This window comes from Aythya ferina, assembly GCF_964211825.1.
Source record: "Aythya ferina genome assembly, chromosome: 10".
NCBI lineage: Eukaryota > Metazoa > Chordata > Aves > Anseriformes > Anatidae > Aythya > Aythya ferina.
In genome coordinates, this window is record NC_140306.1 from 17,524,627 (window position 1) to 17,551,758 (window position 27,132).

The following is a 27,132-nucleotide window of genomic DNA, read 5'->3' on the forward strand; positions in this document are numbered from 1 at the left end:
GGTCTAAACTTTTTAATTCTTTATCACAGATTCAACATGAAGAAATTTTAGGCTGGCATCAGTTTTGCTGAGTATATTTTCCATATAGAGTTCCTTAGTGGAGAAGGGCAACACTGGACACTGATACTCCCAAAAAATGTACAAAGCAGGAGCCAACTCTCCTATAGCTGGCCACTCTGTACTAGACAATGTGAAAGTGGCTTCTTTTTAAGGTGAGCCTTAGGGCATCTCTCCATCATCACTGTAAGTAGGCCTGTTTCACTGCCCATCTCAGTCTACAGGGAATAAATAGCAAAAACTTTGTAGTCCTGTTCAGCACCACTAGCAACACAAGGAAGCATTTATAAGTCACCTATGCCAGATTCGCCCTGTACAGGATGAGGTCTGTACCAGCAACTGGTGAAAATCTCTGCCATGCTCACTGCACACTGAAGGTATGAAACAGTGAACGGTTAGGCACTAAGGAGTTTCTTATTTTTGGATTCTCCACATCATAATGTCACTTCAACATCTCATTGTTTTGCTAAGTAACACACTATGTGCTTATTTCCTGCCCATTTTTATTGGTTCACATTATGCTTTAGTTGAGCTTGTTTCCACTTCTTTACCACTACAACATATTCGCAAAAAGCAACCATACTGCCTTCGAGCCTCTATTTTGCTAAACTAAGCAAGACACAATCTTCCAAATATTGTGGGTATGGACTCTTCCTTCATCTGGTAAGTTTACATTCATTCCCTTGAACAGGCGTAACGTTCCTCTCTTGTGAGGAAAGAGTGTCTAGATCTCTGTCACTTTTTAAGCATTCATTTACTGTTGACACCCTGCTTAAATGATCTAAATTACCTCTCTGCTTTGCAGTAACGCTTCGTCTTAGTACTCCTGCTTTGTTTTACTGTTATTCTTGTTTCCTATATAAGATCAAACTCAGCCTCCATTTTGGCAATTCTCAATTGACCCCTCTATTTCCTGACCTGAACAATATGACTTTCCCTTCAAATATTGAAATATCTTAGAAAAGCTTCTAGTATTACATTATAAAGAAAACCAAATGAAACCCAAAAACAACTATATATGCTCCAACTATAATTCACAAAATCTTCAAACTCAGCCAAATCAACATCAATTTTTGCTGGGACTCAGTTTAGCATCTCTCATGCCCAAGGGCTATTTCCCTGACAAGTTGCTGCTTTTGCTCCCACCCATTTCAGCATTTTTCAGATTATTCGAAATTCAAATATATTTGAATCCAATCTGCATTTATATAAATATAAAAGACAGAAAAAGAAGTAGTACCACTGATCAAACTTTAATATATCATGCTTGGAAAAACAGTCTTTTTCTGCAGTTCTACTCCCAAAAATTCTAAGGAGACCATTTCAGGTGAATGTTGAAAGGAAGGAAGTGCTACAGAGACACCAACAGACACTTATCTTCTAGATAAGTAGCTGGGTTTCTGCTCTGGCTATAATTAATTTAGCCAATATTCTAAACACCACTATACAACCAAAGCATTGTTATACGCAGAGCAGAAAAATCACTACAGTGTATTTGTAGTATTCATGTGGCTTAGAGGCTTCCACAAATAAAGCTGTATTTTTTGTAATAGCTATGTAAACAGTAAATCCCCTTTGAAGAGGAGAGATTCTATAAGCAGCTCTAGATAATGTTACTATCAACAACAGCAATCCTGTCTTTTTTTGGGGGAATTTGGATGTGATGTGAAAGCTGTACTCCATAAAATGAAAACCAAAACGGCTCCTTGCCCCAGCAGTTACCACACCTCACTTAGGTAGTCCTAAACCATACTGAAAACTGTAGTTTAGTTTCTGTACTATGAATTACTGTACCATACTGTACTAGTAACTACTAAGCCCTGAGCATCCAAATAATAATCTGTCCAGGGCTATCTTCCATGACATATTCTGCATTCTAATCCTTGATTCCTGTAAGGTTTGAATTAAGCAGTAAGCAAGTTTGTAGATCAGAACTGCAGTGCAGGAAAACATGTTCATACTAAAAGACACTGGTAGGAGGGTGAGCTTCTAGGCTGGGCAACAAAGGAAAAAAAAAATAACAGAAGGGGTGAAAACATCTGCAGGACAGGTCTAGTCCAGCATCTGTGTTCAGAGAGATTGTGTTGCCTATGAGGAGTTAGCAGCTCTTACAATTACATTGGCACACCATCTTGGAGAGGTGAGAAGTAACACTGTAGTCAATTTGCCAACAACTGGTGTTTTAGAAGAAGTCTGGATTTTATTAAAGGCCTTGGCTAAGGACAGCAAACAAGACTCTGGTTCAAAGCTTGTATTTAATATCAAGTATCAAGGTTTCTGACTGTCTGGAGAAAAAAAAAAAAAAAAAAAAAAAAACAGTCTTGAAAAGGACTGGATTACTACAGACCATTGAAAAACCATGAGTAAGATTTCTCAATTAGGAATGTAATGCTAATTAGTCTTTTTGGGTCAGCCTGGGTGGGTTGGCTAATTAGCAAAAGTAATATACCCATGTGATTGGCCTGGAGTGTGGGTGAGGTTCCTGGAAGCACCAGGTGATATCTGGTGAAAAAAGGATGTGTGGGTGGTAAGATCAGGACAGCTGCAGTCAATGACTAGAGTGGGGGAAATACATCTTCAACAGAAAATGCACAAAAGCTCTGAGCTTTCAGAACAGTTGAGGTAAGGATTAGCAAGCTTCTGTAAGGTTTATTGAAAGCCTAATTTAGGATAAAATAATTTCATGGTAAGATGGAGAGATATGCAGATTGCATAAATACTGATGTTGTCAAGTCAGTTAAGTGGTGTGTGTGATAAAAGCTGAGACCATTCTGGTGCAAGAACAAATAGTAGACTTGCTTCAGCCTCAAGGCACAGAGGAGACAGGGGCCCTACAGATGTTGTTTTAATATTCAAGTAGGTGTGAGTTTTAATCACCAGCCTTTGTTCTCAGTTTCTAAATAAAATATGAGTTTTACCTATATAATCTTTTATTTTTGTTTTAGTAGAAAAATAGCCACATTCATATCCTCCCTAGTTTATGTCTGCCACTGCACAGAACTATGCAGATTGTTTTATGGACCTCTGTAAGGCTAGGAAATCTATCACATGGTAATAGTAATAATGTTCTTTGTAAAATACTATATGTGCTTTCTAACAAAAGTCACATGATCGGTTCAGTCCTCCAGAAGACTCCTTCTGGAAGTCCTTAAGCCCCAGTACTCACGTTTTCACTTTAAGGGCACACTCCATGTGTCATACTTCAACACCAAAGGAAACAGAAGCTGTCTGTGATAGAGAACACCCAAATGCCCTAAGGTATATAGGAGAAGGTGCCAGGTGCATCTGAACAATAGTACTAGAATATGAAAGGAGTTAGCTCCTCTAGGGCAGCTTTTCAAGGTTTCCACTCTCTGTGCTAATTTCCCCAGTATCCAGGGAGTTACTGGTGTATGTATGTATTGTTTAAATGAGCTCCAGTGCATCATACAGAGCAGGTATCACAAATACATAAGGTGTCATGAAAAATGCATTGGATAAAAAGTGAACTTTTATATATGGTTCAGAAATTTAGAGAAAGGAGACAAACAAAACAAAGAAGACTTTACCCCACACTAAAACATTTCAGATTATCTGCTGGCAGTGTCTTTCCTTATGAAATTCTCTTTTTACATATCCTCATCCTTACATTGATGGTTACCAAGAGCTATGTAACTGGATCAGTTAATATGAGAATCAGATTTCGCCTCATTCATTTTATACATATGATTTTTACCCTTCATTTGGCCTTGTAAAGGTTGGTAACTCTGAATAATTAGAGTTTTGGACGTGTCCTATTTCCTTTTATTTATGTATCTAAACAGACGAAGCAATTTGGAACAGCTGCATACAATAGAGTGTTGTTGTCTTGTAACATTTAGAAAGTATAATTTCTAGATTGCTGTGCTGAAATTTGCATCACTATGAGTAAGATTTATTTCTATGGTTCTGAGATCAAATACAAATCTATTAGAAAAATCAAAAAAAAACCAGTAAGTTTAAAAAAAAAAAAAAAAAACATGCTTAATTAATTTTACATTTATTATTTAATACATTCTGGGTTTTTCCCTCAACAGATGGCAATTTAATCTCTGAATCCTTAAAAAAAAAAAAAAAAAAAAAAAAAAAATCTAAGCTATTACATCCAATGATTTAACATGTTTCATTTTTTAAAAAATATTAGAGATGGGCCCAAGACAAAGCTTGGATTCAAATCCTAATGTTCCCAGAGGGTGTTCTGCTCCAAGGTTTTGGTTCAGGCCCATCTTTTCCTCTGGACAAGTATACATTTGAAAATGATACTGCCAAATAAATCTTCTGTTTTGAAAAGTTAAGTATTACATGTGTTTCTAATAACATGTCAGATGGAGTAGCATGAAGTAATTTTAATTATTTTCATTATTTGTCTGTGGTTTTTGCTTCCTTCTTTAATTTTGCTTAGTGAAACAGCTAACCCAGAGTAGTCCATCTTTCTTCCCATTTACAGCCGGAGAATCAAAGTGAAACTAGCACTGCTGTGCTACCACTTCCAGAAACAAAAAAATGTAATTAAAAATACATTATTTCTTGAATTACACAAACATATCTGTTGAAGTCCCCTTTCTATTCAGTCTATCCTAAAAAAAAAAGCAGAAGTGATGAGATACAAAAAAGTGTTTCAAGGTGCTAGGAACTGAAGGAGAAAGACCATACACAAATAGCAGTAAGATTTGAGAAGGCACTCCTTACATCATGATCACATGCTGCAAAGGGAAAACATTTTTATTTTTTTTCAGAACTCAGCTTTGAATTAGTCCAAGATTCATATGTCATGGTAGGCAGCAACTAAATTAGAAAATGTTATCTGGAATAAATTAAAATTAGATGTTCAGCCCCCAAACATTAAAGAGATTTCTAATGAAAATAAGGACAAATTAGTGGAAAATTGGAACTAAGCTACTCTAATTTTTTTCTCTTCTGTTTTCAAATATATTTTCCAGAGTGGATCACTAAAGGAGCCAGAACCAAACAAAATCCCACCTCAGCGACCACCACCTCAAGGTTGTTTACAGTACATTCTCGACTGTAATGGCGTTGCAGTAGGACCAAAACAAGTCCAGGCTACTTAGATAATTGAGACTAAAAGCAAGGGTTAAAATAAAAATTATTAAAAAAAAAAAAAAAAAAAAAAGGAAACAAAAACACAATCTTAAAAGCAAACATACCAGTTTTGTTCAATTTTACATTGTTCAATGCTGACCTGGACTGTGTTTTTTCTATGCAGTGTCAACTATACCGTCTGGTTGTTTACTTGTTCATGTCTGTGCGTGTAATGCTTACCTACTTTTCTCTGTAAAATTTGTGATTTCAGGGCTGTTGTCAACAGTGTACAAAGAATGTGCCTCTTTAGAGCCCAGTGCAACTGTATGGATGGTTAGACAGTATTTTTTGAGTATTATATATCGTTCAGTAAAATACCACCGAGGTTCAAATATAAATACTTTTGCTTACTCTGTGAGTGTGTGCACAGTATACTCATCGCCTTTATTTTTTTGTGTGTGTGCGTGCATGAGTATTAGATAGGTGATCCAGATATATTTTTTAAAGTCTAGATTAGAATTTGCTGGTGAGGCTTTCTATTTATAATTTTATAAAGTTTGTTAACATTTAAGTTTTACTTATAACCAAGTGGAAGTCTAATATTTCAGAGACTCGATAAGTACGATACAGTTCTTCCCAAGGAATATTTAAAATATCTTCTATTTTACATACTGGTATTCATATTTTTAGTATTTCTGCATTAAATTATTAGCTATAAAGCTATGTAAATGGGCCACCTATGTGCAATATCTCAGTGAAAGTGTGAGTATTTAATGTATCTTATTTCAATGAAGTAGTTCCTTTTGTTGTCATTCCGAATTAGTAGTATCTATGGAGATTTTTAAATAAAACAGTAATGCAAATACTTTCAAAATCTTATACTCACCTAAGAGTTAAAGCCCAGGTTATTTGGTGAGAAGTACCTCAAGGACTGTTAAACTTCCTGTAAGAGCTCATTTTTTTTCCAAATACTGAGATGTTGAGAGATGGTAGACCAAGGTACCTTTAACCATCTAGAGATCTTGCCCTTTGATTGGAATGCAATGTTGGTGGTTTTCTTTACTAACTCAGGTCTATGATTTTAAACCTAGAAATATCAAGATAGCTATAAAGAAAATTCAGTCCCAGCATTATCCACTTAAATAGGGTTTATAACAATTGCTTAAAATCAAATGTGCAAAAAGACTTGAGATGCCTGACAACTGCTGTATTTTCTATAGGAAGATTATTTATGATTTTTGCATAAGCAGTTTATAGTGTAATATTACAAGAAATGTACAGGTGGGCAGTTAATCTGTTGTGAGAAATCTAGCCTACAGTCACAAGCTACACAATGCTAGCATACCATAAAACTTAGTCGCGAGTGAGCCACAAAACTATAATTTGAATTTAGAATATGTACAAAGATGAGTAGTGGCCATTAGTTTAGTGCAAACAGTTTTGTTTAAAGGGAAAACAGCTTTATGTTCTACTTCTGTTTTCCCTACAAACATTGGAAAAAAAATTATCAGTGAGAATCATCGTTCTTAGCATTTCTTTTCTTTGTACATGCTGGCTGGTAAGATGAGAATTAAGGTATGCATTATTAGCTATTTAAATGTTTGTGGTAAGTGCTACTGTTTACTACCTATCAGTAACTTACATGAATATTTTGCTTTAGTGATCAGCATTTGTCTGGGTCAGTAATCATTCCAATGATGGCATTGGATATTTTGTTCTGTATTAAGGAAGTACCACTTAGAATCAGGTTCACAAATCCTTACCTCCAGATACCATAAAAGTGAATAAACAATACTGCCCTGGGGTGAAGAAATGAATCTGATGATTGATTTTATTTAAAGCAGTTGGTATTTTTTGCATGTAGTAGTACAAGTATTCACAAGTGCTTTTCACACGACATTTGTGAGCTGTGTGTGCAAAGAAAAGATGGGTGTTTCAGACAGGATTTCAGCTTGTTGACTGTAAAGGATTTACAAGGGCACACATTATTGCTACATACCACAGACAAGAAGCAAGCCAAAATGTCTCTCTGCATGTAAGCATGCTTAGGTGCAATATTGTGGGTAACAGGGAACAGATGTTTTACAGTGTAGGCTTAATGTTCAGTTTTGTTGAGTTATTTTTGGTAAAAGTTTCTTTCATGATTGTTGCCTTTTGTACAACCCAGCTGCAAGAAAGTGAGCAAATGCTGGAAGTGTGACAGCAGTATATCTTTTATGTGAAATATCTTGTACAGCTTAATGTGCAATAAAAGAAAGTTATATCTGTCTTCAGTGTAAAGTTTCTGGCATTCAAGCCTGTATATACAAGTGGGGGAAAAGAAGCCTTTCTGTTTTTCAGTATTGAGTGAAGGGAGACTAATAAGCAAATGATCCTTATTAAGATGTTGCAAGACCATGTTATCACCTTCAAATATTTCCTACAAAAGTGGTTAAAATTAATAAACGATGAAGGCACATTCCTTAACATACAGTACGTGCTATTTATCTTTCTGCACCACAACACACTGCTACAACTGTATTAAAACTTCTTGAAGAATTAGTACGTGCTGTTCTCAGACACATACGCTGGAATCTCCTATAGTAAGTGGAAAAGTATCTATAATAACAATTAAAAAATATATATATTGCAACTGTATTTCCAGATATGAACATTTTCTTTTAGAGACCCACGCAAGTCTTTTACTAGCACTGAATATCTGTGTAAGACTAAAAATTCCCAAATATTCAGAACATCTAGATCAGTTGTCTTGTATAATATTTACTGTTCAGCAAAGCTCACTTCCTTACTGAAGCATTATACAAACAAATCTCTCAGAATTTCATCCTGTCCCTTCATCTGCTTAACTCAGATGTCCTGTGTGCTTTGTCACATGGAAGAATAAAGATTGTTTTAACAAATATCATCCAAGGAAACCACATTCGGACATCTGATGTGAGATAAGAGCAGCATGGCCACTGATATCTGATGCAGCACTATTTCAGTCAGAAAGAGGAAAGAAAAAAAAAAACCTCGGTGATGATGTAGCATCTTTCAGCCATGGATTTCACAATCAAGTCTCTACTACACATGTTAGTTACACACTTGCTACCATATTTTTTTCACTGTCATTCCTTCACAGTGGGAAGATCTCCTTGGTAAAGAGTTAATAATGATTTTCTTTTGTTTCTTGTAATGTTCTTGATGTATTTCACCAAGATGTTAGATTAGTTATCAAAAGACTTTAAATTAGCCAGAAAATTTTCAATATAAAGTTGTTTTGTTGCTATAAGAATTAATCTAAGAGGAATATTACAAAAATAACTTCTAAACTTTGGGGGAGCAAAATTGTAATAACTACACAGAAAATAGTAGCTGTATTGCTGAATTAGATATTTTTGATATATTCAATTCTCTCACAGCCTCTCCTTTAGCTGGGCCAAAATTATACCAGGTGTAACTCCACTAATCTAATTTGAAGTCAGTGGAGTTACTGCTGGGATAAATTTGGGGTTTAGCATTTTTATGGATGAATCAGATGGCTCCAAGCAAGTTACTAATGTACCAACTGTGATTAGTAGTATTGACTACATTAAGCTGCAGTCCACATCAGTAGAATTTTGCCTCAAAAGTAAAATTAATCACATTCGAGGATTATTTTAAAGTGTTGGATATGAATCTAGTAAGAGCTCTTTGATACTATAACATTATGAAGTTTTTCTTGTACTGAACCTAGGGGGCCCAGTGCAACCCCAAGGAATGCAATCACAAAGCCAGGAGCCATTGCAGCCACAGCGCATGTACCCCCCTGGGCAGGCAGCAAAGCCCTCAGCTTCTCAGCCACAGCGTCCGCCTGGACCTACAACCCAGCAACCGCGTGCCCAGGCTCAAGGTCCCTCCAGCACCCGATTAGCAAAGGAAGCAGAGCCACAGCCTGCGCCACAGCCACAGCCCGCGCCACAGCCACAGCCTGCACCACAGCCACAGCCTGCACCACAACAGAAGCCTCAGTCTCATCCCCAACTTAAGTAAGATTTGCTTTATCAATTTTCTTGTCTCCTCATGATACGCTTAGATTTATTGTTGCAGTTGTAACTTGGGAGATGGTCTAACATTCATGAAAGGATATACATTTGTTCCCAAGTCTAGAATGATATTAAAAAGTTTCAGAAAGCTTATTATCTGTTTACCATTAGGAAGAGAATAGCAGTAGTTATGTCCTGTGCTACACAAAATTTCATATATTTGTTGTGCAATTTCTGCCCCAGCTAGGTCTGATGTAAAAACTCTTCATCTTACTCTTTTTTTTTTTTTTTTTTCTTTTTATGTCACTGACTCATGATCTGGGTGTGCTGTAAGCTTGCACAGAAAAGAGGAAGTCTTATCTGTTTCAACTTTTAACCTCGCAGTCACTCAAGGAACAGATTCCAGTTTCAAAAGGCCTATCTCAGAAACAATGCAAATGAACACGCTGCCAAGCCGTGCTTCTTACAGTCACACTCTGGTCATGGTTATACATTGCCACTGACTGTACGGCACAAGTAACTCAGGCAGGCCCTCTCCGAAGGAGAGGCAGGACTCGCACAGACAGCTGCCTGCCGTTACCTCACTGCTGGAAGGTTCTGCTGGGCACAGCGCACCGGCAGTGCTCTATCTGGGCAGCTGCATGCAGCAGCACAGAATGTGAGAAGGATGTGTAGCTACATATCCCCTCGCAGCTTTAACCCAGTAAGCAGAAAACCCGGAGAAGGTGTTAGCAATGATTTGCTGGTTTTCAGCATAGTGATCCTGATACACACTACTTCCAATGAAGTTGAAGATGCATTCTACTTATTTTGACAAGTAAAAATACTTGCATGTAGTTGTCATTTTATCCAGTAACGCAGATCCCCCTTTTTCATCCGCTCATTTGCTAATGCTAGTGTGAACCAATTCCGAGTCCTTGCCTGAGTACAAGTCAGGGGAACAGACTTGTTAGGTGACAAGATGCAAAGATAAACAATAGTCAAAAAAGGTCAAGTATAGTTGCTAATGAAGGAAAGATTTTCCTTGCTTTCCTAGGACAATGTATTTCTTTAGTTTTATAATCATTAAACTTGGATTAATTCATCCACTACTTAAGTATACCTACAAAATAGGGAAGTCAATTTTCTTAAGCAAGATGGAAGACTCTAAACTACTTTAAAACTTAATGTGTGCATTTCTGACATTTAAGAAAAATGGTGAAAAACAGGTATGGAAAAACTGTACTGTATATACTTTCCCATCTTTCTCCCTTTCCTTAAGTCAATTCTTCAAATGGAGATTAATTTTTCTCTTCCTTGAGTGGAATAGTCTCTAAAACAAAAGCAAAAACAAACAAACAAACAAACAAAAAGAAATTACAGATTTTAAACTGCTAGCCATATTAAGAGGAGTTTTTCTAACTTTCAAGAAGCAGTTTTAGGTCCACACCAAGACTCAAATCTCCTGCCTGTAGGATTAACTCTATTTGCATGTGCATGCTTTGTATTCACCCACATGCTGTTGCCTAACCTGTATGTACATGTTATTAATCTGTGAATAAATATTTAATTAGGCTACTTATTGTGTTACTAATCAAGTCAAGTGCTGCTTCCCACCCTCCCTCTTTCAGTGAGTACAAACAAACATTTATCAGTCTATTCTCATTAACACAACTATAATTTATGAAAAACCTAAAACGCCTGTAGCACTGTTTGCTGTACATTATTAGTTCAGAGGCAGAGAAGTTGCAAGCCATGGATAGTATAAAACAACCTGAATAAGGAAAGTGTTTCAGTTTTACTGTAGCCAAAACTGAAATCCTATTATTGTACTGAGATAAAAATGAAATCAGTTAACTAGTTTTACTAATGCATGGATGTCTTCATAAAAAGATTATAACTCATTAATGTTTTCTATTTAAATTCAAGCCTACCTTTTAAATGTTATTTTACCTGAGTTAGTTTTAAACTTCAGACATTTCCCTTCTTGTACATTACTTTATTCATGCTTACAGAGACTTAAACCATGATTACATAATAGCACTAAAAACAGAATAGGATTACTAGACTAAATGCTTACAGGCAAGCAAAATGATACCCAATTTGGGGAATTTTTTGAAATAGGAATAGTGTCATTATATTTCCACTGAGGATGAAATATATCTAACACAGCAGTGGAGTACATTACAACTTTAGGATTCATTCTTCAAAGTCTTGTTGATATACCTGATTTTTCTGTATGCATATATTTTTTTGCAGACTTCAGGAACACAATTATTCATCATCCTGTGTTGGGTAGTGATTTGGATTAAGACAGGCCCAGTTTTTCCTTAAGTTCTGATTTCTTTCATCCAATTTACTAGACCTGTTTCAGATCTGTAAAAAGGCAGTGTATCTTCTAACAAAAAGATTATCCTACTTTGCAAATCAAACTACAGAAAGAACATGCTGTATTGCAGCAGCTCTGTATGCTACATCTAACTTTATTAGTTGTGTTGAATATCCATTTTGTTCACATGGAAACTGTCTACATCTCATGGACATTTTTCCTTTTCTCATAATTTATATGCATTATTTGTGGATGGAAGTTGATAGACAATATGACCATACAAAACTTGTTATATTTTTGTCTTGCAGCAAGTCGCAGTCTTTGACAAATGCCTTCAGTTTCACAGAATCGTCCTTCTTCCGATCATCTGTGAATGAAGACGAAGCAAAAGCTGAAACCATTCGAAACTTGAGGAAATCTTTTGCTAGTCTTTTTTCTGATTAGCCTGCTTCATCTAAATGCACATAGCATATAGTCTAAAAACTCCGTGAATGTTACATAGGTTTTGTTTTCCCTGTGACAGTATCCTTATCTCCTGTGCTAACTGTTGTATTAAGCAATATGTTAAACTTACACAAAACCAGAAGGACTTTGTTGAGATTCCATTCAGGAACATGTATAGAGGTAAAGAAAGAAGAGTTCTATCACTAACACAGAATGCCAAATTCTGTGGTCCTTATCCATTGTAATATTGTGGCCTTACTGTGACTGAACTATATAATCCTATTTGAGACTCCTTTGTAGAACTGTGTTAATAAAGCATTGAGTTATGGGTTTCTTCTTGCTTTACCCATTTCCAATGCATTGCAATGCATGTGTATTTTGTGCGTAAATGTTTTGTACTGCAGGAGTATAGTCTTGGTTTGTTCTTGCCTCTCAAATTTAGGAGGCAATTCACACTGACGTTCTTGTCAAGCTGCATAAATAGTGTGAGAAGGTGAAGCAGTTTCTTCTTCCTTATACAATCTTTCCATCAGCTGATTGTAGACTTCTGATGTATTGCTGACAGTTATCAGTACACAAATTAATGTCCTAAGTAGAGTGTATATGTACTACTGTATCTCTGTGTCTATTTAAATTTATTTCCAAATTGTAACCATAACTGGTTTTAGTTGCAAAGAATATGCATGATGTTACCCTTATTTTTGTGAACACCTTCTAATAAATGTAAAGTCCCAGCCTGATTTAAAAAAAATGTCTTTGACAAAGCTTGTTTCAACACCAGTATGTATTGTTTATTTTAACTGATATCAAAAGGGTACCTTTGTGATTATAAAATATTGGACATAAGACACAACTGGAGACAATAGACTATCAGAAATAATTCCCTTTTAGATAGGCGTCAAAAATATACCTTTTAGGAAACACGTTTATATTTTCTAATAAGTCATGTATTTTATAAATAACTTGTGAAAACAGAATTGATCTCAGACTTTGGGGTAATAGCAGCATATATTTTTTATTATCTAAATGAAAGTGAAGTTGATTAGTAATCTCTAGACTATCCCTTTTCAAATGAAAACCATGCCATTCTGCCTATCATGAATTATATGCAGCAGTATTCCTTGCTAGGAAAGAGTGCTAGCAGGAGAAACAAGAGAAAGTAAGTGCTATATTAGCATATTCAAGGGAGAAAGTGAGCAGCACAAGTTTACATTTAAACCCTATGGAATTTGTAGTGGGTTTGTAGAAAGTCATCTATTTGTCTCAGACATTGTACTTTCTGTACTAACAAGTGTTAGTTTATGAAGTATAGGTAAATCACAATAACCCTTTGAAGGCATACGTCCTTTCAGCAGTTTTGGATTCCTTTGGATGAAGAGTCTGGCTTAGGCCAAGAGGTTGGCAATGAAGCATGGAAAATTTCACCTCCAGTGATGTCAGAATTAAATTCATACATTAGTATCTGATAACTCTCTGTCAACATGGTCTAAGTTGATGATCTTAGCATATATATTTCCTGAAAAGCAGGCATGTCTAAATCACAGGCAACACAACTGATATGCTTTTTGGATTGATAGTGAGGACTGACTCAATATTGCAGTTGCCCAGAATAATGCTTTCCTCCAGGTTAAGACTAAAATGAATCTAGGGTCAAGACTGCAGCACAACATTACAGACTATAAATACATAGCACTGCTCTCTGTAGGATGGAATCTCAGTCTCTGTGTTTGGCACATAACCCCCAAATTTGTGGAACGGCCCTCAGAGAAGCCCCCTTACAAAATTAAAGACAATTCTTTCTCTCTCTCTCTCTCTCTCTCTTTTTTTTTTTTTTTTTTTTTTTTTTTTTTTTTTTTTTTTTTTCCCCTGGAAAAAATGCACCGTGTACACAAGTCTATAGTTTAGACCATGAATTCTGTGGCAGAAGAGTACACCAGACCTATTAGCAGTTTCTATTAATTGATAAATTCATACAAGCAAATGGATTTGTTTTTAGTTTTGTCCCCTTCCTGCCCCCCACTGCATTGAAACACCCTTCACTGGGCTGCAATAACAACCCTGAGTAGTTATATAGCCTTTCATGTCTGAGAAGCACTTTACTTTTAGATTAGAAAGATTAATCAAAGTTGCTAACGCAAATTAATTACTGCTACAGAGAAGGCATAGTAATTATGCATAGTTTGGCATGGTTCATGATTAGTACATGCCTAGTTTCAGCAGTATTTAGTACAATATGAATTACGGGTAGTTCATTAGTCCAGGCCCCAGATTTCGACTTGAGGCAAAGTTTCTTGCTCATATAAAATTCCCTCCCACCTCTTCCTGGGAGAAAACGGGTTTCACTACAGTCTTTGTTTTACCATCTGGAACAAAAAAAAGAAAGAAAAGAAAATAAAAGAAAAGAAAAAAGAGAGCAAGATGATGCAATCAAATCTGCATGGTGTATCCTCCCACACAATGTACATAACACATTGCCTCTCCACAATGCCAAAACTTCTTTATACCTCCAAGCGTGCTAAAGCGTGTCACATTCAAGCTGATGCATGCTTGTGTTTCTTATGCACTGTTTCATGGTTAAGACATTTTTAAGCAATCTATAGAACATCTCCAAAATACCCATCAGAAAAAGAACTTTTATGAAAAGTCTATTCAAATATTTATTGTCCGTTTTGTCTGACTTCATTAAATAAATTGTACTTTAAATTCATGTGCAAGCTCTAAATACCCAGTCATCCAATACAATGCTATCTAGGTTTGCATAAGTGGTTACACAGAAATAATCGGAGTGTCTGTGGTTCAGCTTTCTGAACATTAGCCTAGGTACCTGAGGTCTGTACTTCATATGCACATTTTCTATGGAGATACAGATTATGATGCTATAGGTCACTATGCACAGTACTCCATCCTTTTATTCATCTTTCACTTACAAATCGATATAATATGAATTCTATAGAGATATTTATCAAGCTTAGTCTTAAGATTGAGATGGAGTCATTTTTTGACCATTAGGTCTGCAGCCAATTCAAAGCATTGAAGCATATTTCAGGAGATTGTAATTATGGATGAAGAGACTAAACTAGGTTTGAAACCACCACTAACTCTCCAATAAAAATAGTCAAATAGTACTACTGTACTTTGTAAATATTGCATGTTCTCTGTATACTTCCTCCTCTGCAAGAACAAAGTCACTTCGCTGAGCCAATGTTGTCTCAATGAACAGATCACATACAATGAAACTGCTATTTACAAAACTGAAAAAGTCATTGTATATTGTCTATGCGTTGACATGGTTGTTGCCAGTATTTTGCTGAATACTATAAATAAATATCCCAGCAAGTTGTCCATCAACAACAGCTTCCAGTGAGGTTGGGTAAGATGCTGAATATATCCAACAGAGCTACCTAATGCCTTTTCAGACTGCCAGTCATGACGCCTATTTAGTAACTGAGATAGCCACGTAGGGGCTGGATATGATACAGATATGATACAGGATCTGTGGGACACCTGGGCTATTCTAAAATGGCACTTGGAGGCCAGGCAGGATATATAGTTTGATTTAAAATGGCACTATTTGCCTGTGTTTGGGACAGAGATTCCCCTTAAATCTGGCTACTCAGCTATCTCACGCTGTGTAATCATTCAGGTGTGGAGTAAGAGCCACCTTAACTGAGCTCTGCCTTTCTTCTCCCCTGACTAAACAAAGCCGTCTAGCAAGCCAGTGCTGTAATCATTTGAAAAATTTGATCACTAATAGAGTTTATCTTTCCATACCAAAAATAACTAGAAGTGAATGACTCAGAGGAGTTTAAGAAAGATTATCTAAATTGTCACGAATGCCAGCACAAATGAAATTAAGTTCAGAGTGAGAATACGTCTCCAATATGGAAATGCTTTTTATTAGACATGTATTTCTAAACAAACTTTTTTTTTTTTTTTTTCTTCCTAGATGATTTTAAAATCCTGTGTGAGATGTTTCAAAATAGGTAGCTAAAATTAGTTTTCCAAATGCACGGTGAGTTCTGCAAATAAGCAACCAAATTTGCAAAATCACGTTTTCCTCATTTCCTCTAGTTCCTCCTCATTTTCTAAGGAAGCATGTTGCACCTCAAGATATTAGTTTATATTAATGTTTGTGAAGCATTGATTGGGACATCTGTAGTTACATTCTTGCACCTCAAAAATTAATTTAAGAACAAATGCAAATAAAATTAAGAAAAACATAAAAAAATAAAATAATGTCTAATGCATCAAGTGAGCTCTTTAAACTTAAAACGAGACAAGAAGAACAACAGAAAGACTTTCCCCCTGTTAAACTTTAAGATAGGCCAGGAGTAAAAAAGACACGTTTGTTTGTTTGTTTCATTGTTTGTTTTTTGTTTGTTTGTTTGTTTGTTTTTTCCCACAGATTGTGTTACTAAGAGTTAGAAAACAATCCAATTAAAAAAAAAAAACTCTCTCTCTTTTTTTCTCTCTCCTTTTTTTTTTTTTTTTTTTTTGTTTTTGTTTTTGTTTTCACTAGGACTGGAGTTTTGACTTATGTTAGTAGTGGCAATACTCAAAACATCCAAGGGTGGATGTGGTATTTAAAAAATAATGTACTTTATGTTACATGACAGATAAGTTTTCCTGTACAAGATATGCACTGTACTGGGAGAAGATACCTGGCTTTATGGCTAAATCTGTGCTTTGTACAAGTGATGGTAACAGAAAATAAGTAAAATGCAAGATCAATCGACAAGACTGAGAAGGGATTAATTGGAAGCTTAACTCCTCACATGTGGTATTTGTTAGCATTTACTCTTCCTCCTAACCATTCCTATTTCATTCACATATGCCTGTTCTTCTCACAATTGCAATCAGCCAAATTTACTATAAGGATTTATAAGCTCTGTAGAGTATCTGAATTTTTAAGGGCAAATCTTTGAATTGTTTTCATCTTTTGCTGCTGCTCTATGCTTCCTAACACTGTGAAGATAGATGGAGAAAGTAATAGAAGATGGAAAGCTGACTGTTCTTCATTTACTTTCTTAACTAAGAGAGAAGCTCTGATAAAAGGTAATGTAGATTTTAAAAGTATGTGGACAGGCAGTACAAAAGAACTTTTTTCTATCCAGATGGGAGACAAGAAAAAACAAACAAACAAAACCAGTAGTGCATACAGGCAAGCAGCTAGCCATTTTCTAATTTGGGAGCTACTTATCAAAAGTCTGTTACAAATATTTGAGTAACGAGCATTTTTTCCAGAGATAATCTAGTACAGGGTCTTAAAATTATACAGATAAATCTCTTCCATTAGTTACAGGATTACTGAAGTTATGAAGAAACATTAGACAGTACGTTAGACACATGAAACTAAAATTAATGAGAGCTGTACTTCATTAGTATGCCATGTTCCCTTCTGAGGCTGTAGCAAAACCTAAAGTGTGTTTTTGATTTTCCTGTAATTCATAACAGTGAAGATGATCACCAAAAGAATAAACATGGTCTGTGGAGTCAGACTTTCAGTAGTTCTACTCCTAAGGAAATCTAATGCTATTTTTCCCTCACCCATCAGGTACTTCACATAATTCTGCCACCTAACTCTCCTGACGCTTTGTTTGTGGGAACTGGAGCTATTGGGCAAATGCTTCTCAGTTAATCAGAAGGAGATATCAATGCAATTATATATTTATCTCATTCCTACCCACTGTAATAAAACAGGAGCATCTCGCATCTTCACATAATGTGCTGCTCCCCTTAAAGTTATGAGGAGCTTTAGCAAAAAGGGAATGCATCCTTTCACTAAGTATTTGCAGAATGCCATACACTAACACCTCACTTGATAAGTGTGCTCTAACTGGGGATACCGTGTACGAGTCTCAAATTGATGATTATGCAAATCTTACAGATAGGCCCTTTAACGAGTAGATTACTATCCCGACTACATTTGCTATCACTGAGTCCTTCATAGTTCTGGCTAGTTCAAGCCAAACTCCTATTATCTTTGCTGTTTTGCACATTTTTCTTTCTTTGCAATAATAATAGTGTTCTGAGAATGAATATATCTCTAGGCATGTTTATCCCCACGCGTTTTTTCTGTCATGCAGAGCTTGGGACTACATATTCCACTGGCTTCGTGTGAAATGCGGCGTGCTACTTAAGAGACTGCCAATAGAACCAGGCCACAGATTAATTCTACTGCCAAGGTGCCGTATCAGTTTACTCTCCATGTAAGATCTGTCCTGCATGGTAGATCCACCAAACATTTGTAAGTGTGAGACATTATAGCTTAAAAAGTAGGAAATTCTTCTTTCCTCCAGTCTCCTCATGGGGAAAAGGAGATTAGTTGCCTCCATCCACCAGCTGAACCAGACCTAATTGCTACATAGAAATGACAGTAAATCAGACTGTAAATCAGTGCTGAACTGTATTAGTTGGCTGTTTGTCTTGGTGACAATTTAAATATATTAATTAGCCATGTGTGCTGTATGATTCATCTTAAGACTCCTAGGAAACTGGTAGTGTTTCCATATAGAACAGAGTCCACCTCAGACACTTACTACAGAATCCCAACCAACTATTTATCTTTTAGCGATCTTGAAAATGGGTGTTGCTAGCCACATCCACTGCTATTTACTGTAAAGAAGTCTTTTCTCATTGCTTGATGGAATTGTAACAAATTTGGGTATATGGAAGAGGCCTGTAATTTAAAGGCCTCTGCCCCACCTGTTATGGGAATGTCTCTGAACTGGGATCAAGGAAGCATTCTTTTTCTTATTTAGATGTTTTTTTTCTGTTTGCAAGTCATGACTTAATCTATTGAAAACTGAAATGATTGTTTTAAAATTACAATGTATCAATCTCTTCTACCCTTAAATTCTAGTTCACTGAGAGGTGATTACCACTCTATAATATATATTCATTTACTCAGCTTTGTTCTACAGTACATTTTTAAAGACATTAGCATTTTTCACACCTTTTTTTTTTTTTTTTTTTTTTTTTTTCTCTTTTTACTAGAAAGGGAAAGCATGTGCATTGACTCTGAGCCATACAGAGCTGATGTAATTTCATGGCAAGAAGACTCCTGCTGCCCTTAAGAATGTTAGTACAAGTTCTGAACTGACTTACCCTCCTCTGGAATAATTATGCATTCCACACTGGCACATTTTATCATGCAATTCTCCTGCTTTGTAGATTACATGTCTTGAGGAGGTACAAAAGGGAAGAGCAAAGACTGTTTTATTTCTATACATGCATCTAACAATTATATATATACACACATACACACCTCAAATAGTACTTTTAAATGTAAAATTATGTGAGAATTTACTTTACAGACTTATTTAATATGTACATTAAATACAGGTATCCTTTCATGCATCAAGGAGATGCAAGCATCTCTTGGGAGGAACACACAAAGTATGGGGAAAATACATTGTTAAATTATAATTGAACAAGCTGGAACTTGTTCACGTTAAACAGCCCACCCTCAAACTGCAAAAAGCCAAATTACGCCCTCAGCGACTTCTGAAAAGCAAACTGCCTTCAGTGGATTTCTGCAAATTTAACTGTCTAGAGCCTATAGCCACATCAGAATAAGTCTCACTGATCTCGGAGATTAAGCAGTCCCCAGCCTAGTAAGTATTTGGATATGAGACCACTTGGCAATTCCACATAGTATTAGATGTTAGCACAGGATGCATTTATAATTGAGAGCTTGGGTGTGAGGGGGTGTTCACAACATCAGACTTACAGATATCATAAATGAACCTTCCAAAGAGGCATTAGGAGGAATTTAATAGCTTACATCTCTCTGACTACAGCAAAAGCCTAAAATAGGTTAAAAACAAACAAACAAAAATTTGGAGGCTTATCTTAAGTGGTGTGAGTTCTCTTTGCTAATAGCAGATAGTAAAATCAGAATGAATGAAAAGACTGAATTCATTTATCTGTTCTGAAAAATGGAGAATAAAGTATGGTTATGTTCAAGAAAGACTACAGACCGGATCACTTTTTAGACTGAAAGATGTAAATACATATGTTACCAGAGTCAGCAGAAGCATACTGGGAAATAGATATGCTGCATAACGCTACTAGGGCCCTTGTTCTTCAGGATAAAGCCAGAAAGAGGAGACTTTACCATCCTTACAGTCACTCTTTCAGATATTACAGTGTATTTCCTTGAGGTTTGTGTTTCAAATCAGCATTTCTTTTTGGCTTTCAGGATGTCACACGTGAAACTTTGAAGAGGTTCAAGTGCTAGGAACTCTCTTTATGCAGTGTTCCATAAGAGATCATATTTCATCCCCTGAAACTCTAATTAGGTTATTAAAAATATCTACCTTGTTGAACAAAGCAGATAATTTTCCTTACTAAGAATTTATCTGGACTGATTGGTCAGTAATATTGATTTGGAAAGTCTGCGTTTCTAGTGGATATGGAATATATATAAATATATGTAACTAAAAAGTTTAAAAAAAGACCCACCAGTATTTTCAGTTCTCATCTAATTCAGAACTTCAGGAACACTAACAAGACAGAATAGTAGCAGAATGGAGTAACTAAGACTGCTGGACCTATCTATATATATGAACTATACCTAAAACTTACAATCCTTTCTACTGTCTGCACACAAGTCTTCCTTTTTGGAAGTTGCCAGCTTCATGTTCAAACCAAAAGCAAATTTTCTACAAATGGATCAGATTTGTGATGTGGGGTAGGGGGGAAAATACACAGGGCATCACAGAGGCCACATAGACAAAATGCAGTTATTCTTTATTTTTACGCCTATTCTCCCCACTACCAAACTGAAGCCTGTGTTATATTTTTTTCACTTTTTTTAAAGTCAAATTTTCCATTAAACTGAAAAATAATGTGTGAAGTTGTTAAATGATACTGATGCTTTTTGTTCTCCCTCACACATATGGTTAGCTGAGAATACATAGCAAGTCCAAGCTTGAAATGAATTTTTTTAAGCAACCAGTATATAACACTAAACATGATTTAATAATGGAAAGACTGGCACAACCTTAAAGGAATATCATCAAGTAGGCAAGGTATGCTTGTGACTTATTATAAAACAGTTAAATCAAGTAGGAAGCATAATCCAGATTCTTTACATAATTATGGCAGAAGGGTGTGGAAGAAGGAATATCAATTATTTCTTAAAGTGGAGATATAACAGCAAAATAAGCTATACATTGATCTCCCGTTTCTCTCATCTGTCTTGAAAATGCCTGTAATACTTCAGTTAATGCTATCGGCAGCTTAATGTTTTGGGAACACTGGGCTTACTCTGTTGTTGCAGAAGTTAGTAAAAAAATTTATTGCAATTGTTACCAGGTAAAGCTTAACATCCCTAGGATAGTATTGTCTCTCCTTAATCAAACTGATCACAGAAAAAATGAAACAGAACTGGTAGTCCTTGTTTTAACTTTAAATTAGTCACAAAGAGAAATTGCTTGGTAATAATAGTGGAAAGATACTATTCAAAGTTATGTATGGCATTGTAGAAGTGATTCAAAACACTGAAGACAATTTTATTTATGAAGAATTTATTTTATAGGGTTTGCATTTACACTCAGTTAAAGCTCATATAATTTCTGCTACAATTAAAAACAGATTCTGTGTCAAATGGCACACAACGAAGACTTTTGACTAGTATTGAGAATGAGATACACATACACATAAAAACATGTTAATAATATTCTGCATTTTAAAAGTACTTTCTTTCTGGATCTCCTTGTGTAAGTCACCTTGCAATTCCATGGTAAAAGACTGAAATTTCCTTAGAATTTTGTCCTTTAAAGGCTCTCAAGTTTTACATTATTCTTAGAGATTGAGACTAGAAAACAGAAATGTGATTTGTACACACTGGGTTAGGTCTGAGGAATCAACAGTCCTTTACTAAAGCTATTGAAATCAGAGGTGTGTCTGTGATTACCAAAGAGATCTTCCGGTGATAAAAGAAGAATTGCATCAGCTTTTGGCTCAGCGTGTCAGAATGACTCAGCATCTCAGAAGAATGTGTTTCCATTTTCTTTCCGGTTGGAAGATGGTGAGCCTTCGTTAATACTTTCTCTTAAAATGCCATGAAACAGGCAACAGGAGGATGTTAGATTTCTCAGTGGACTAACTTGACAGCCTTTATTCAGAATAGTATAAAACCCATACAGAATTCACTAATACCTTTCTAGCATATATCCTTTCTTTGCAGTAGTAGAAGGAAAAGGTTTGTTTCAACAGCTCTGCAGCTCTCCCATAGTAAGTTACCAGATCATTTCTGCAAGTTTGTACAACTCATAGCACAGGAAATTCTAATTTGGAATTAAAAGTTAATTGTGTGAGCAAACATTCCTGGTAATTCTGGTGATTAATTAGTCCTTTCTTCTATGATTTTAGCCCTCAATCCATAATTTTGTCCTTTCTATAGAAATTCAAAGGAAAAAATAGAACATCTCAAGAAATTCTCATTAACCATTGCTCTATATTTTGGGTATTATATCAAAGTACCATGATCATCAAAATGCAATTAACCATATAGTATAGCATTTTCTTATTATCCTTCATACTGCCAACAGTCAGAGATTGAATAGTGAACTATATAGCTGTTGGTTTGACTCAGCAGGATGTTTCTTGTGCTCTTTTCTTCCCTGTAAGCAATGAGTTTGCATGAAATTAAGGCAGCCCAAGTTAAAGTTAATTTGGCAGGAGTTTCTTCTGAAAACAGAATTATAACTGTGCAAGCCAACAAAGTCAAAAATTGCCAGCAAGACTTGTGAATGCTGAGTAAATTTACCTGGATATTTGATTTTAGTCTGCACTGAATCAGTCAGTCTCAGTTAGAACCAGGCAACTCTATAGCTGTTCCTGGAGAATACTGCTGATTATTTTGAGTACTTCTAATGCTATCACTGAGGACTAGAGTTAACATCCAATTGCAGGCAGTTTACGCTTGTATATAGCCTTTTATCTACACTTCTGCTCTGCTCATACAACTGCAGCACCCTCTGACAAGCTCAGACCACCACACCTTACTTTCTATTCTGTCCCTGCTCTCTAATATTCAAATCACTTCCTTGACCACTGGCAGGAAGCAATTACAATCTCTGCATACTTTAACAAGATGTTTAAACAAGATATCATGAGACCTAAACTAACTAAATTTCATCATCAGACAATGACAGACCCAACACTTCCTTTAGGCTCTACTGCGCCTAAAAAGTGGTCTCAAAGAACTGGAAAAATCTAAAAGCTACATCTCCAGTTAGCCTTATTCTTAGAAAAGGAGCCTGAAAAGATCCCTAACAATTACAAACATGTGGGGATAAAATAGACACAGTCAAGAAAAAGAACATGTATTTAAATCAATCAATCATTGTCAAATATTATACAGTGTTCCAGAAAGTCTGTTTTTTCTCCTGATATAAGACTATGCATTTTCTAGGTTATATTCATGAAGTTTGAAAGGAAGTTTAAAAAACATTTTTTGAAGTCTGCCATTTCCTCTGCATCAAGTTTAATAAGTCTGAAATAGGCGATGAAATAATGATGAAGTCAAGACTAACTTTTGTGTACAGTTTGCACAATACAGTTCTAAAATACAATCCATCATCTAATCTAGAAAAGCATCTCAATGCCAACTGTGGTTTTCAGCAACATGCCCTTTTGAATCAGCATTGAAAGTAATTTAACAGTGTGACTGATCAACCCCCCCAATTACTTAGTTCCTGACACACAAGGAAGGCTAAGGGATTTTCTGCTTATTTAGTTGATCTTGCTGCAACAGTGCTGAAAGTTGTTTTACAATAATTAAATTAATTTATGTCGTTTTTGTAGGAGTTGGTCATTTCTTGGAACAGACTGAGCTTTGAGAAGACTGGTTTTCTATGTGAAATATTGGCACCCAGTCTGCTGCTACAGTAAGCATCCTCTGTTCACAAAACCCACAACAAAAAGAGTCGACATTTACAGGCCAACTACGTTTATTTTTAGCCTTGGTTGATAAGCAAGTCAGGTGTGTACTATCAGAAGGACTGAAGCCAGAGAAGGCCATAAAGTTGCAAAATTGCTGCCTAGCACAAGGACATTTCCATTTTAAACAGATGGAAGCATGGGTGGTGTTTTGTTTTGTTTTTTGTTTTGTGTGTATCAGCATTTCACAGGGTATATTCTTAATGGAAGAAATATTTTACTGGTGAAGATACCAGTAAAAATTTCAAAGCTCAGGAGGAGGAAAACATGTTGATTCAAAAATTAGAAGCCTCCTTTCTGCCCAAAGCACCAGTCACCTTCTCAGAGTTATTTTACCAAAAAATCCTGAAAAGCAGGTAACTGCCAGTTATGACCAATTATGCTGCCTTACAAGAAAAGTGGCGATGAAATGAGCAGCATACCAGAACACTAATACATGTGTTCCATTGTGAAAGATAAGACACAGGGACCAAACATTGGTTGATAGGAATCAAGAGGCTAGGACCCCTCTGAGCGAAACACTGAAAATCAATAGCTGAGCTGTTCCATGCCCCTAGATGCCACCTGCAGTGACAGACACCCAGATGGGTATGTGAGTGTGCTTACACTGGATCCCTGTGTGCCACCTTCCAGCGAGCAGAACAGCATTAGCCTTAAGTCTTAGCAAGTCTTTCATGCTTCTGGGTGAGGAAGAGGAGATTCCCAAAAGGAACCACCAACATCAGTAAGAGGTACTTTCTAATCAGGGAAATTTTTTGCAGTCTTATGTACATAGATGTTTAATAGTTTCATGCATCTTACCCCAACATCCTGCTTTTCAGTTACCAAGAGAAAAGAGTTCACATCAGTGTCTTGCTTCACAAAGCACACAGGACATGTAATCCATATGTGACTCAGTGACCTGTATTCTCTCTCACTCTCACAACGTAAGTTTTTGTAACAGTGTACTAAAAATATATATCAAAGACTCACTTCAATGCAAAAGGCCTATTTTCTCTCTTCTGTTAAGCAGATTTGGATAGAATGAACCTTCCAAGTCTATTGCCACCTTCTCTATAGAGATGTAACTGTTCTTTGGTTGTTGTCTCCTTGATACGATTATAAAAAAATCTCACAATGAAAATTTCTGTACTAGAAAACTTCTGTTAAGATACTGGGTCACCTACAATATTATCAAAACAAAAGCAAAAAGAAGGAAAATTAGTAGGATATATTAATTCACCTAAGTTTTCTGCTATCTTATTCCTTCTGCAATACACAAATATCCTGAAAGTAATACTGTCTATGTGTGGAATTAGTGGTTCGTCACTCATTGACCATTCCAATCATTACACCATTGCCTAAATTGCTGCTAAGACAATGTTCATGTGTTATAAGTTCCTTGCTTTTACATTAATCACTAGAAATGAAGGCATTGCACCAGTTCAGCAACTGCTACCACACCCGGTTCCACCAATGTCAAACAAACATCTGATAGAATTTCTGCCTGATGCAAACACATACGAGATCAATCTTATTGATTCTGTGAGATGGCTGCTAACTATTCTCAGTTTATTTGTAACTGTTCCTGGAAGAGTCTTACACCTTTACACCCGTGTTTTGGATTTGAACTTATCTGAAAGAATGTAATTGAATGACTTCTTATTATTACATTAAAAATTAAAGACCAAATAAATTATATTTGGAAGATCAATCTGGATAATCGAAACAAATCTGGATAAGGCAGCTTTCAGTTCTATTTTGGTTTTGAAATAAAGATTCTGTTGTCTTAATAACACAAAAAGTTTAGAGAAATTGATATTCAATTTCTTTATTAAGTTCAGTTTCAGTGTTGAAAACTGCAGTGACAGACTTTAAAAGACAGATTTTAAAAGACAGATTTTTAAAATTTTACAAAAAAAACACTAATATATTTAAAAAAAAAAAAAAAAAAGTATTTCACATGCTTTCCAGCAGGGGGCAATACCATATGGAGCTGCTTAACCACATGCCATGAACCCTGTACTCCACAGCAAACAGGGGAGTAACCCCCAATCGAGTAGTGGAGTTGTCCACTTCTTGATCAGGTAAGTTCTCCTGCCCATAGCCATCAGGAAATTTCAGGTTATAAACGGGGTGTATCAACAAACTTGTATTAGCTTTTCTTCCAAAATACTTGCACAGAAATTAAGAGCCCCAATGCCATTAAAACTGAAAGCATGGTAAAATTCAAATACATTTATTATTTCCTCATTTCTACTTTTTTGTTTAACTCAGCTTGGGCTACATTAGCTTGGAAACTTCTGCCTTCAGGCAATGAGAAATTATATGAAAAGGTCTTGCAAAAAGAGGAAATAATACAACTAACAGAGAGACAGTGGGCTACAAATAACTGAATGACCTACGGAAATACAGCCAAATCATGTCCTATATTTTACCCATGATGGCAAGATTGTTTTCAAAATAAATGCATGGTTTTAAATAATACATCTATTTTATATTTTTAAATAAATTAAATTTTATTAATTTTAAATAATATAATATGAAAAGTAAAGCGTGCTGTAAAAGAAAACCTTAGATAGCACTCTAAAAATAACACCAAACCAAACCAAACCAAACCAAACAAAAAAAAAAAAAAAAAAAAAAAAAAATCCATCCCTACAATTAAGATTTTCCTGTCAAGTTCTTTGGCTGAGTATATGCAGGCACTAAATTTCACTTTCTTGTTTATAACAGCTGCAGGAAGGAGGCTTTTGGGGTTGTTCCTCTGGCCTCAACCCAAGTGCATGCACACACAACCACATTGCCAAATTCCCCCAGTTGACAATAGGGAGATGGGAGGGAAAGGAGGGAGCAGAAAAAGAAGAGAAATAAGTCCTATTTTTCCCACCCCTGGGCTCTGACACAGGTCTTGGCTGCACTACCTATAGGAAAGATACAATTGCAATTAAGCTCATAACAGTGTAGCATCCCAGTTAAACACCCACATTTTTATCATTTTTATCCTTCTGCATCTTTGCACATAGACTCTGTAAGTCTTACTTTAAAAGGGTAAATTGCTCCAATGCTGAGCCATGTGTTAGCAGAATAACTTGCCTTTACCATGCAAGACAATTCAGACAAAATATGTCAGATCAGTCCTGGGATTACCTCCCACAGGTGCACCCAGACACCCACCCACTCCCAAAATCCTGCCAGCAGTGTCACACTTTCTGATCAAATGCCAGTACGCTCCTGTTCATAAGGGACTGGGCTTATAATGAGAATACCCCAGTACTGCATATCTCCAGACTTGGGTTCTTCACAGTATCTAGAGCTTAAATGTCACAA

The 27,132-nt window shown here is 36.0% G+C and overlaps 1 protein-coding gene and 1 long non-coding RNA gene across 2 annotated transcripts in view; both read left to right on the plus strand.

Moving 5' to 3' along the window:
- Positions 1-12,648, plus strand: part of SYN2 (synapsin II) — a 181,954-nt gene extending 169,306 nt beyond the window's left edge. Inside the window, exons 11-13 of the mRNA XM_084530558.1 lie at positions 5,016-5,076; positions 8,831-9,122; positions 11,736-12,648. Of these exons, the coding sequence (XP_084386684.1) occupies positions 5,016-5,076; positions 8,831-9,122; positions 11,736-11,871 (489 nt within the window). The 3' untranslated portion in view covers positions 11,872-12,648. The remainder of the gene's footprint in view (positions 1-5,015; positions 5,077-8,830; positions 9,123-11,735) is intronic.
- A 3,989-nt stretch (positions 12,649-16,637) lies between these two features.
- LOC311442410 lies at positions 16,638-20,153 on the plus strand. Its single transcript, XR_014696634.1, has 3 exons — positions 16,638-16,926; positions 17,958-18,056; positions 18,868-20,153. It is a non-coding gene; the product is annotated as an uncharacterized lncRNA (long non-coding RNA).
- Positions 20,154-27,132: the final 6,979 nt, after the last annotated feature.